This window comes from Dipodomys ordii, unplaced genomic scaffold (genome assembly GCF_000151885.1).
Source record: "Dipodomys ordii isolate 6190 unplaced genomic scaffold, Dord_2.0 Scaffold4, whole genome shotgun sequence".
NCBI classification, from domain to species: Eukaryota; Metazoa; Chordata; class Mammalia; order Rodentia; family Heteromyidae; genus Dipodomys; species Dipodomys ordii.
In genome coordinates, this window is record NW_012267220.1 from 32,473,383 (window position 1) to 32,486,100 (window position 12,718).

Here is a 12,718-nt window from a genome sequence, read left to right on the forward strand (position 1 = left end):
GCCATAGTTCAGTCCCCACTATTACAAGAGAAAGGGATGAGAAGAGAAATAACCACACTTGTAGAATTTAGGAAGTCGAAGCAGGCATATTTTAAGTTCAAGACCAGCCTCTACATTTTGAGACCCTGTCTCAATAACAAAACAAACAAACAAAAGCAATAGTCGGGGAAGAGAAATAAAAGGAAAAAAAGGAAGCAATGCAGAGAGAGGTAAAAAGGACACACATGTTGGGTGTCCACATGGAGAAAGAAACAGGCTTTGGACCCAGGACATGCCTACTGAGAAGGCCAGCTCAACATTTTTAGGGCTCCTATCAGTCATTCTGGGACCCCAAAACACTCAAACCTTAGGGCCCATTTTCAGAAGAACAGACAGCCAACATCTCACACAGAAAGCTGATCTCAGGCTGGACGCTAGTGGTTCACATCTATAATCCTAGTTACTCAGGAGGCTGAGATCTGAGGGTTGTGGTTTGAAGCCAGCCTGGGTAGGAAAGTCCATGAGACTTATATCTCCAATGAACTGCCAGAAAACTAGAAGTAGAGTTGTAGCTCAAAGGGATAGTGTTAACCTTCAACACAAAAGCTCAGGTATAGTGCCCACAACCAACAACAACAAAAAAGCATATCCAGGGGCCTCTCACTGGACCAGGCAATGTGATTCCTAGACAGGGAAATACAGTCTCCTGATGCATCCCTGCAGACAGATAGGATTATACTAGTTGGCAAAGAGCTGTCTGGTATGTTTTTCTGCAACTGAAGAAAACATGTTTTTCCTTCAAAACATTCTGGGGGGCAGACCCATATAGAGAAATATTGGCTTCTGAGATTCAGTACACACATGCTTACGTGCCAGGAACTAGAGATACAGCAATGAAGAAGCTCACACAAACTTACCTTCTGGTAGACTGACTACACAGTGGGTTACTGCACATCACAAAGGATCAGCTACACTGATACAACTACTGCCTCGTTTCTCATTTTGAACACCGGGATAATTGCAAGGCAACTTTTGTCATTGAGAAGCATACAAAAATCATTTCAACGGAAAAGACACTCTGAGCAAGTACACAATTTCACGGCACATAAGGTTCTCAGCTAGTTTAAATCCCAACGGGGCTACCAGAGCCACCGACCTAGAGACTATTTAGCAAAATAAATAACTACAAATCCTCAAACAAACTCTAGGAAGCTCCAGGCAAGGGAAAGCCAATGAGGCGGGCAGCTCTTCGCGTGGTTGCCATATTTGAGATGGGTCAGTGTACATCTCACGGGATGTGTGCAGTTTGGACTCCAGGATCAGTGTGGGCTGCCTACTTTCCTTTTTAGGCCAAACCTCAAATACAACCTGAGGTGTGAGTCATTCCCACAGTAACGAAGGATCTACACCCAGGGGATTGTGGCCTCAGGTGAGAAGAGAAGCAGGAAGAACAGAGTACATGCCAGGCCTCACTCGAAGTGCTTTACAAAAGGGCTCAGGTACCATCTGCAGCAGGGAGTAGAAATAAAGCAGAGGACTGGAGGTTTGGTTCAAGTGACATTAGCCATGAACAAAAGAAGTCAAGCAAGAGCTCAAAGGCATCAAGTTTAAGTGCTAGTACTGATACAAAAATGAACAAACAATAAATAATATGTGCTGGGTGATGGTGGATCATACCCAGCTACTCAGGAGGCTGAGATCTGAAGATTACCAGTTGAACCCTACCTTGGCTACCCTTATCTCCATTTAGCCACCAAAAAGCCGAAGGTGGAGCTGTGGTTCAAGTGGTAGAACACCAGACTTGAGTAAAATAAAGATTGAGAATGTGAGGTCCTGAGTTCAAGCCTCAGCACTGGTGCATGCAAATGCATGCACAAAATAAAGTTTTAAAATGAATGAATGAATGAATTAAATGGTTAGTGTGTGAAGAACCCAAAATGGAGCTAAAAAGAGCACTATGTCCATTTGGATTGAGTTGCAATGTCTAGTCTCTTCCCCTATTAGCCTAGAAGTATAAACATGACCTATTTAAAAAAACCTATAAAACTTTGGCAGAGTGTATTTTACCAAAGCTATGCAGTTTAACAAGTTCTGTTATAGAATAAAGTAGCTGGCTATTAGTGCCTAACTTTTGAGTATAGAATTACCCATCAGCCCCATCAGCCAACCTTTCCTCCCTAGACCTTTCCCTCACCCATGGTCAACTGTGGAAGAACTGGTTGATCCTGAGAGCAGAGGACAAATCATGTTCATTTCTCACCCTGGTCTCTAAAACAATACCTCGGTAGCCCTGGAAGAATATCTAAATTAATGCTAAGAACAGGTAAATGACATGGTAGGGAAGAGAATATAAACAGGTTTCAAACATTCTGGGACCTATAGAAATTCTTTTTTTTCCAGTCAGTTGTGAGGCTTGAACTCAGGGCCTGGGGACTGTCCCTGAGCTCTTTAGTTCAAGGCTAGTGCTCTATTACTTCGAGCCACAGCTCCACTTCTGGTTTTTGAGTGGTTAATTACAGGTAAGAGTCTCACAGGGACTTTTCTGCCTACGTTAGTTTTGAACCATGATCCTTGAATATCAGCCAACTGAGTAGCTAGGATTACAGGCTTGAGCCACCAAGCACCCAGTACAGAAATTCTTTCAGAATTAAAACATGGCCAAGTATCATAGTGCTGGCTTGAATCAGCACTCAGGAGATTGAGGCAGGAAGACAGAGAGTTCAAGGTCATCACAGGCTACATAGTGAGACCTTATTTCAAAATAACTTAAACATTTAAATCAAAACATCTTACAAAAATGAAGAAAAAATTTAATTCACTGAATTCCATACTAATCTATTACTATTTTATACATTTTCTTCTTCTTGCCAAGACCTAACCAGTGATTAGCTAAGAGACTTTAGGCAAATTATTTTTCTTTCTCTGGCTTCAGCTGTTTCTCTGAAACAGGCTTCAGGACACCTACCTCATGAGTCTATCATGAAGATCAGATGGTTTAGTACATGAGAAGTGTTTGAAACAGTGTCTGGCTGTAAGCTGTAGTCATAATTATTCTTTAGCTGTAACTTATGTGCACGGGTCATTTTGTCTGTAGCACATAACATGTGCTTGCCTTATAGTCTCGGTATCATTGAGTCTAAAGACTATGATACTCTGAAGTGCAAATATTCCAGTTTACCCTTCAGAAGATTGCTGCGGAAAGAGAATTTATGATAGCAAATGCATGCATTGGTAGTACTATGGTTTGAACTTAGGGCCTGGTACTTTCTAGACAAGCACTATGTAGCACTTGAACCATGTCCACAGCCTAGGGTATGAATAGTTCTGACTATACTCTCTAATATTTAAACTTAGTCATCAAATGTAAGTAACAATGGATTTTTCCTTTGAAGGGAGTAAGAAAAGACTTACCTACACACTTGGTTTGTATTATATAATTTCCAAAATTATAAGGATTTAAAAAAACACTATGATTGGAATATATTTCCTGTAACTTCTTGAGAGATACATAGCCACTCTCACAGAATCCTTCAGTTTCTAAGCAAAGAGAAGAGATGAGAAACAGGGCTCCCATTCACTCAGACATTCCAGGGCAAAATTTGCTAAAGTGTGTGAACCAATGTTTCCAAGAAGAAAAACCAACAGTAGATTCTTCAGTGGACTGAAGAAAAAACTATTTGAAGATTCTCTAAGAATTAGGAAAACTAACTCATTTTAAAACATGTAAGCCTATTGTGCCTGTAATCATCTACTTGCAAGGTTTGATCATATCTCAAAAAAGACACAAAAGTTAATACTCTACCATTAGATCCAGGATCTTACCTGTTGGCCAGACATAAGGGCCACTGATGCATTATATTTGACCTACCAAAGAACAGCTTGCCAACTGTGGGGTTCTCAAGCGAAGAGATTTTAAGGATGGGAAAGAAAACCCAATGGTTTGACTCACATCTCTGGGCCAAGACAAAAGAAAACAAACGTGCATGACCAACATCAAAGAACATTCAGTTCACTCTCCTCGCCCCATAAACAGACTCACGTACTCCCTTCTGAGAGTTCTTGGCAAGGGAGCAGAGAATCTGTGATTTATCTTGCAATCACACTAAGTCCAAAGCAGGAAATTTTTTTTTAATTTCACTTTAATAAATTATTAGTCAAATGAAAAGTTTCATTTTGTTGCAGTGTACACCAATCACATTTGCTGACCAAGAAAGGAAAAGAGCTATAGGAGGTGACATCCCAGAAGAAGTTAAAAACATGGAACTACACTCACAGTTGCTCACACAGAAGACATGAATTCTATGACAAGAGGCCCTTTCAGACCATTATATCTAGAACCCTTATGGTTTTATCTAGAGCTTAGCCGTGTCCTTATTCATAAAAATGCACTACAAAAGTGATGTAAGAGGCAGTCACGCCTCTGGAAATAGTTCTCATAAATGCCTTTCCTCTGGGCAATTCAAGGGCCCAAATTCAAGAACAGATAATCACAGCTGCCTTTTTTTCTCTCCACAGGCACATTCCTAAAAGTATTCCCCCAGGGACACCCTGGAGACTCAAGCCCTCGATTTTTCTTTACTAGATTATCAACATACCTCTCCCAGCAGGGAAAGAATTTCTCATTAGTGGGTCAAACTGGCTCTTTTGCAAAAGGCATCATTACCCACATGGTCACAGAGGTAAACTTGCTTCTTCAGTGTTAAGAAAGGGCAGTAATCAATCACAGACCTGAATCCCAGGCTGGGAAACTGAAAGAGGCAGAGCTTTGTCCCTGACTTTGCCCACCATCTCCAGTCTTGAATCCACTGGCTAAATGTAAGATTGAGCAATTCTCCAATTCATCCAGGCAAACTGCCACCTGGCCTGTAGGACACCCCCAACCACGCAGACACTCCAGAGACATTGACTGAGCCCCTGCATTAGGTCACAGAGCAAAGAACAGATAGAAATGATCCCTGCCTCAGGAAAAAATGGCAAAAGTCAGGCTAGGTCTACTGAGTCCGATATGGCATGAAAGCCAACCCAGAACACCTTAGAGGAAGCAGGACTCATTTGCCAACACAAAGGCTGGGTGTTGGTTTTGTTGGAATTCAAAGAACCTCAAGGTATAGAGACCTGCCAAGATCTAGAACCAAAGAGCAGCCTGGGAATTGCTCTGAAAAGAAGATAAGGCCTCTGATGACCTCCTATCAGTCTTGTATTTATATGGCCTGAGCTCCTTGGTCCTGATAGAGCTAAGCCAGAGAGAGTACTTGTTCCTTCAAAAGTATGTTTCCAGGATACACAGCAACTAATACTTTAGGAGTTTACTAGCTATCTAAGATACGGTTAAAGGGAGGAAGAGTTATGCCAAAAAATACACGTTAGAGTTGATGACATTAAGTAGTTCATTCATTTGAGAGTTTTACTTTTCATTCATGGGTTTATACCCTTTGTGGAAGGGAGACAGTGTGTGATGTGTGTGTGCCAGCCGGTAGTGGGACTTGAAGTCAGAGTCTTATGCTTTCACTTAGCTTTTTCACTCAAGGATCTGGAGATCTATCACGGCAACAATACCTCCATTTCCCACTTTTTGGTGGTTAACAGGAGAGAAGAGTCTCACAGACTTTCTATCCAGCCTAGCTTTGAACCATGATCCTTGGATCTCAACAGCTTGAGGAGTGAGGATTATAGGCATGAGCCACCAATTCCTGGCACCTACTGTTAACATCTTACTTCTTTTCCTCGGTCCTATAGTCCCTGAAGCAGTGACATCATCAGCTACATAGAGTACTCCAACAAGATTACAGTTGCTTTTGGATTACAGAACAAAAGAACTTGGCCTGCACTAAAATGGTAACTACTGGGAGACTTATACACACCCTAGTTTCAATGGCTTGTCCTAGTCATTTGCTACAATAGGAAACGCAACTTCCAAATGGCACTGCCCAAGTTGTCAATCATGGTGACCTCACCCTAGTAACAAAGTGACTGTTGGGGGAAGAAAGCAGCTGACACTTCCTGGTTCACTTTCAACACCACACTCTCTTTATTTTACTTGTTCATTCTTATTACTTCCTCTCTCACACCCCCTACCACTTCAGTCCATCAGTTAGGCCAATTAAACCCATAAAGTACTTCTGAAATCCACAACTGGATTACATTATCTTTCTTTCTTTTCTTTTTTTTTGGTGCTGGTACTGGGGGCTTGAGCTCGGGAACTCAAGCTCTTCCTTAGCTTTTTCACTTGAAGCTGACACTCTACCACTTGATCCATACCTCCACTTCAGGCTTTTTGCTAGTTAATTGGAGATTTCTAAAAAAAAAAAATATCAGATTTGTGGGCTGGGAAGGTGGCTCAGTGGTAGAGCGCTTGCCTTGCATGCCTGAGGCCCTGAGTTTGATTCCTCAGCACCACATAAGCAAAAAGAAAAAAGCCAGAAGTGGCACTGTGGCTCAAGTGGTAGAGCACCAGCCTTGAGCTGAAGAGCTGAGGGACAGCACCCAGGCCCAGAGTTCAGACCCCACAACTGGACCAAAAAAAAAAAAAAAATCTCAGATTTGTTTGCCCAAGCTGGCTTTGAATCCTGATCCTCAGATTTCAGCCTCCTGAGTAACTACAAGTACAGGCTTAAGCATTAGGGCCTGGCTCTATTCCTCTTAAATAAAGCTATCCCTTTCTCTTCAGCTTTACCCTACACAATCCCCTAAGTTCCCAGGTGCTCCAGCCTTTGAGCCTTTGCACAGGTTTCTTACCAGGCCCACTTGCTTCACTCTTCAGTAGAAGAAGTCCTCTTTATTCCTCAGATATATGCCAAAAGCTATCTTGCAATCTCCTCTGCTCAGACTGGGCTTGAACTCCTGGGATCAAATAATCTCCCTGCCTCAATCTTTAGAATAACTGGGACTCTAGGCTCCATCCACCACACCCCACTTCATAATCTCCTTCTTCAAATCATAACATTCCTTCTCTTTTGTGATAGCCTGTTCTTTTCCTCCACTGGACTTATCACAATTCATGATTATTTTTGTGTTCATTGGTTTAACGTCTACTCCCCACAAGGCCCTGAGCTTCTCCAAAGCAAATACCATGCCTGCCTTGTTCAGCACTGGTTTACTCTGTATATATAGCACCTGCCACATAGTAGGTATTAAAATGTATTTAAATGAACTGTAAAAATGAGAAAGAAATGAAAAAGCAGTTGGAAGTTCCTCCATGCTAAATGAAAGTCTTACAAACAAAATGCTAGGTATCATCATCAAAAAACCACAAGGAACCTCTTCCACCTCAACTAATGACAAGTTTGACATACTCTCCTCTACTGGTCATAGCAAGGTAAGGTTGTTTACCCCAGAACCTACAGAACACTCAATCTTGGGCATCAAGCTTAGTTTTCTCCAGTGAAGGGGGTGGGGCTTGATAAGTGGGAGGGCTTCCAGGAAAGCCCAATACTATCTTTAAAGGAAATTCCAAGAAAGAAAGGAAAAAAACAAAACAAAACAAACCCAGCAAGAACGCCGCTTAAAATTTCCAACCTGTTACAAAAATTTAAGCAGAGAAAGCCTAAAAGTATAAGCACAAACCCCAATTGGTTATCATGGGAATTATTTATCTCTACGGACATCTGAATCTGTCCTAGAAAAACAACCTCCTAGCCCTATTTCTTTTCTTCTTCATTTTTATTACTAAATAGTTGCACAAAGAGGGTACAATTCCGTAAGTCAGGCTATGAGTACAATACATTTTGATCATTGCCACCTTTTCCATCATTTTTCCCATTTTCCCTTTCCTGTCCTTACCCTCAAGTTACATAATTCAATTTCCTATTTCTTTTTTAGTAACCCCAATTTTTCAACTGTCAACTTATTCCAACATCTGAGTACAGTTACAGTTCTTTCAATTATCATCTACACTTTAGAATATCCAATTCTTTCAAATAGCTACATTTTAGAATATCCTTGAGCCTTGTTTGAGGTCCTGGTACTTCACTGATTCCCATTTAACAAAGATCCTCTGAGACCCTAGTCTCTACCAGATGTGACGATGAATTTCCAACCTAAAGGTCACACCCTACTAAATACATCATAGCTATGTGTTACCTTAGTTAGTGTTTTAAAGGTGTGTGTCATCACTCCAAACTTGAAATGATATAAAAAGCACATTCTCTTGACTCCAAATTAATTTGATAGGTGGAGGCTTTCACAAGAAAGTAAGTGGGAACATTAGCACAGTTGGCTCTTAATGCTCAAATGACTCTTGAGTTTCAGCATCTGGACCCATGACGGAAGTCATGCTCTGTTGAAGCAACGCTTCTTTGCTAGGGAGTAACACAACACACACACCACACACACACACACACACACAATCTAGACACCAGGATTTTAGCTTTTGTTCTGTTTCTGGTTTGCAATGTCTGAGGTTTGCAATGTCTAAGTCAAACCATTAAAACTAGTTTGAATGACTTTCCCAGGTCAACTGTTTTCTTTCTGTTAAAACTTCTGCCTTTGAGAACATATCTTACTCTCCAAATCTCAGCTGACATAGGGTACCCTAGTGATAAACTGAGCATGAAAACAACTCAGTTTAACTGGGTTCCACCAACTCTTTGGAAAGCCCCAGGAAGTGGTAGATGGAAAGCTTATGATTTCACCTACTACTCGGAGAGGAGCAGGAAGCCTTCCACTGAAGTGACAAAAAAAAACAAAAAAACCCAAACACATTAACTAAGCACTATTTTTCCAGCAAGTCATACTGTGACTAAGTAGCAGTGAGCTCTTGTAATAGAAACAGGAGTGACTATGTAGGTTTAGGATTACCATGAAGATGAGCAAAATGGAGATGCAGAGACTTAACTTAAAGACAGCTTAGAAAGGTTTTATCTCTCACAAAGCAGTACAGAACCTTTTGAATCTTAACACCAGCTTCCTGAGTCCAGAATGGCAGAAACACCTTACAAACATCAATTAAGTCTGGCAACATGCTCCATTTAGAAATAGGGAAACGGGTGAGCCTGAGCAAGCCAACAATGAGTCAGGTTCACAGAGGACACCAGACTCAGGACTCTGAAATCCCCATCTCTGGTAGGGAGATGTGATCTATCTGTCAAAGAGATGAAATATTCACAGAGAAACAGATGGCAAAGACGGAAGTGAATAACATACTTACATTTTAAGATGAGGCAAGATAAAGAATGGCCAACAGCCAACAACCAAGGCCCCAAAATGTCATTTAATCTGATGGAAAATTAGCATTGCTTCACCTGCTCCTTTGCAAAGACACTGAACAGCCTTCTGACTTGTACAGTGATGCTATGAGATAATCCCTCCATCTTCACAAGAGTCTCCATTTTTATCTGATTTGAGTTCAGAAATGCCTATTCATCTGTGCCCAGATAAGTGAATCAGATATTCCATGTCCAAACACACTCCCTGAAACTAAGTCCACCCTAAAGTAAAGCTCAGGGTAACTAGGAAGCCTCCAGCCTTTTCTGTTCCAATCACCACAAGGAAAAGCTAAAGTGTTCTATCTAATTCCCAATGGGTGAGTCAGTGTACTTCAATACACTGCAAGGTTTTAGGTGGTGAGATGTCTAGCTGGTATCTTTTAGGTCAAGCAATGTAACTAGGTAGGCGAATCGTGACCAGCTTTGGTACACTAGATAAACAGATGTTCCATGGGATAGAGCACTGCCCTTTCCAAACACCTGCCAATGAGAATAAATAAATCCCTAACAGTGAGCTTTGGCTGGGTTTTGCCCAGCTTTCTGGTGTAATGAGATACTTTGAGAGAGCAGCCTAGACCAAGAGTAGGACAGACTCCAAAAGAGGACCAATACCCAGTTCAGTCCAGCCCAGAGATGGCCACTGAGGCCATCCATCGGCTGTGAAATCCCTACTAATTTGGAACTGGGGGGGCAAATACCAAACTATTCTTGCTGAAGGAATAAACTCAGGTAGGGGTGGGAGTTAGCCAAGCAGACTGGTGGCTTTCCACCTTCCCCGAGCCTCCCCTCCTCCAGCCCCCCCCACGGTAATGGCCCTACTCTGGGGGCCATTATCATGGGATGGCCCTCCTGCAGTTCATTCCCCCCCCCCCAGGTCAGGGGTCCGTCAGCTCAAGGGTGCTGCTCTGTAAAATACCCAGAAGGTAAAGCGAGTAATACCTAAGCAGTCTGCTGCCCACAGACCATTTCAATTCATCAAAAACTCAGTTCGCGTGGACCGTGCGTCGGGGCGCTAAGAGGCGCCCCGCAGATTCAGAATCGTCCCCAGCTTTCCAAAAGCCAGGCCCGGGGAGAGAGGCGGGGCGCGCCCTCGGAAGGACGCGGGAGCTCGGTGCCACCTCGCTGAGGCGAGTCCCCCTCCCCCGAAAGGCCTGGCTCCCCGCCGCCCGGGACCCCCCGCTCGCCCCTCGGGGTCCCGGGACCCCCGCCTCGCCTGCGGCCCGCACTCACTGCTTCTTCCTGCGGCCCTGGTCCCGGTGCAGCTCGCGCAGGTCCACCTCGGCGCGGCCCAGGAACTTGTCGAGGCCGAGCAGCGCGCGGTGCAGCACGGTGAGCTGCAGGGTGGCGGCGGCCGCGGGTGCGGCCCCGGACGCCAGCAGCGGCGGCAGCTCGAAGGTGGCCTCCTCCCGCCACACCGGCGCGCCCAGGCTGCGCTCCGACACCGACGTGGCGTACTTCTCCTTGCCCACCTGGATCACCGCGTACGCGTCGCTCGTACCCCCCGGGCCCTTAGCCCGCAGACCCCGCGCCTGCAGCACCGTCACCTGCACGTGGGTTGGGGACCACAGGGTCCCCGGGCCCCTGCCCGCCGAGGCCGCCAGGGACATGGTGACACCACGACCAGCTCAGACACCAGGAGAGAACGGAGGCCCGCTGCCGGTACAGCCAGCTCCGCCGCCCCGGCCCCTTTAAGGCTTCCGGTCACGCCCCCTCCGGGGCACGCCCCCATCTGCCTGGTCCCTCCGCCCGCCCCAACCTGTTGTCCAGGGGCGGCTTGGGGCGCCAGGGGCGGGGCTGGAGCGGTGCCGTGGGCGGGCGGGGGGGGGGGGGGGGAAAAGAAGGGTAAGGTCACGTGAGCAGGGGCGAGGCCTCAAGAATTCTCATCTGTTGCCTGTGGGTGTCACAGCATCACCAAATGGCAGGTGTATGGCCTTGTGTGGATTACTTACGATCTGTAAGTCTCTGTTCATCCATAAAGTAAGATAGTCATCGCCCGCTAGGATTAGTGTAAAAGAAAAAAAAATGCATTCATGTTTTCAGCATCTTTCCTGGAACACATGAGGTCTCCGTGTTATCTAGGAGGGAGGCTGAAAATGAAGATGACTCAATGCAAGGCTGTTTTCTACTTTAGCTCTGGGGGAAGTCAGGGGAAGAAGAGGATCTTGTGAGGGCCAGAAAAGGGGAAGGTAAGTCGGGATGAGGTGGGTGAGGGGGTGCCCTGGTTTGCCCTGCCCTCCCCAAATACGGTGAGGCTAAGTCAGAAAAAAAAGCAAAGAAAAGGGGGAAGTGGAAATGGGATTGCCAAATCAAACACCAGGACAGCTAGCAGCCCCTGACCTGGCAGTTCCCCATTGTATCTGGATGGGCTCACGCCACACGCTCCTAAATTTCATCTCTGATCTCCCTCTCAACTCCTAAGGGCCTATTAGACTGACCACTTCCCTTCATTTCTCAGGTTCAAGTTTAAGGCTCTACTCCTTCCCAGTGGGCCATCAGTTTTCAAAGGTTGTTGGAATGGTTTTAAAATTTTACAGTTAAGGAAGTGTGAAGAACAGGGAAGCTACATGTTCTAGGTGCTGTTGCAGAGCTGGAACTAAAACTCACTCCCAATCCAGAGTTTACTGACTCACTGGCTTCTTCAGACCCTCAGAACAGCAGTCTTAGATTGTTGCTGGCCCCATTTCTGTAACCTCCAGACTTTTCCCTCCCTCCATATTGCTAAATTTCACTAATCGGGCAGATGGGGGTGAACCCTGCAATGTTGTCTCACCTGTAAAAGCATTAACTTCACACTTAAGAGATTTCAAGGTATTCCTCCTTGGGCCCTACCTTAAAAGATCACCTTTACCTCCTGAACAAACAAACCTATAGCCTAGATAATCTATCCCCTGCAGGAGGTCCTTCACTTTGTTGCCTGTCCTCTTCCTTGCTCTTGCTATGCTCTGCTTACCCAAGCCTTCCCATGGCAAACTCCCATCTTTTGATCTTTTTTCACTACCTTGAGCGTAGGGACCAGGCAACTGTTGTCCTTCATGGTTCCTAGCAGAAACCTGAGGCTACAAAGGTTTTCAGGAAGTGCTGTTGACTTGAAGAGTTACAGGTTATGCTGGCCAGGCTTCCTTTACACTGTAGGAAATCAGAAGACAGGCATTTTGCCTCAGACTTGGAACTGAAGGCAGCAACAGTGTGCGACGAGCCTGTTTAGTAAGTTGTACATACTTACTCAATGTGGGAAGTGGGGAGACAGGGGCAGGACAGCATTCTATTGTTTTGGTACCATCTTCCCTTCTTGAGGAACTGTTCACTTCATTCAACTTATGGCTTAATACATGTCCATAAAGATTTATTGAGAACTTACTTTGTAAGCGAGGTGCCAGTGGCTCCTGCTTGTAATCCTAGCTACTGAGGAGGGTGAGAGAGGATCACAGTTTGAAACTGCCCAAGCAGGAAAGTTCATGAAATTCCTATCTCCCATTCACCAGCAAAATAAATAAATAAATAAAAAGCCAGAAGTGGAGCTGTAACTCAAATGGTAA

At 44.6% G+C, this 12,718-nt stretch overlaps 1 protein-coding gene across 2 annotated transcripts in view; it reads right to left on the reverse strand.

Annotated features, from left to right (window-relative positions):
- Window positions 1–10,851, reverse strand: part of Rab11fip1 (RAB11 family interacting protein 1 (class I)) — a 37,235-nt gene extending 26,384 nt beyond the window's left edge. For both annotated transcript variants that reach the window (XM_013026776.1, XM_013026769.1), the window contains exon 1: window positions 10,413–10,851. In XM_013026776.1, coding sequence (XP_012882230.1) covers window positions 10,413–10,789 — 377 coding nt within the window. In that variant the 5' untranslated portion in view covers window positions 10,790–10,851. The remainder of the gene's footprint in view (window positions 1–10,412) is intronic.
- Window positions 10,852–12,718: the final 1,867 nt, after the last annotated feature.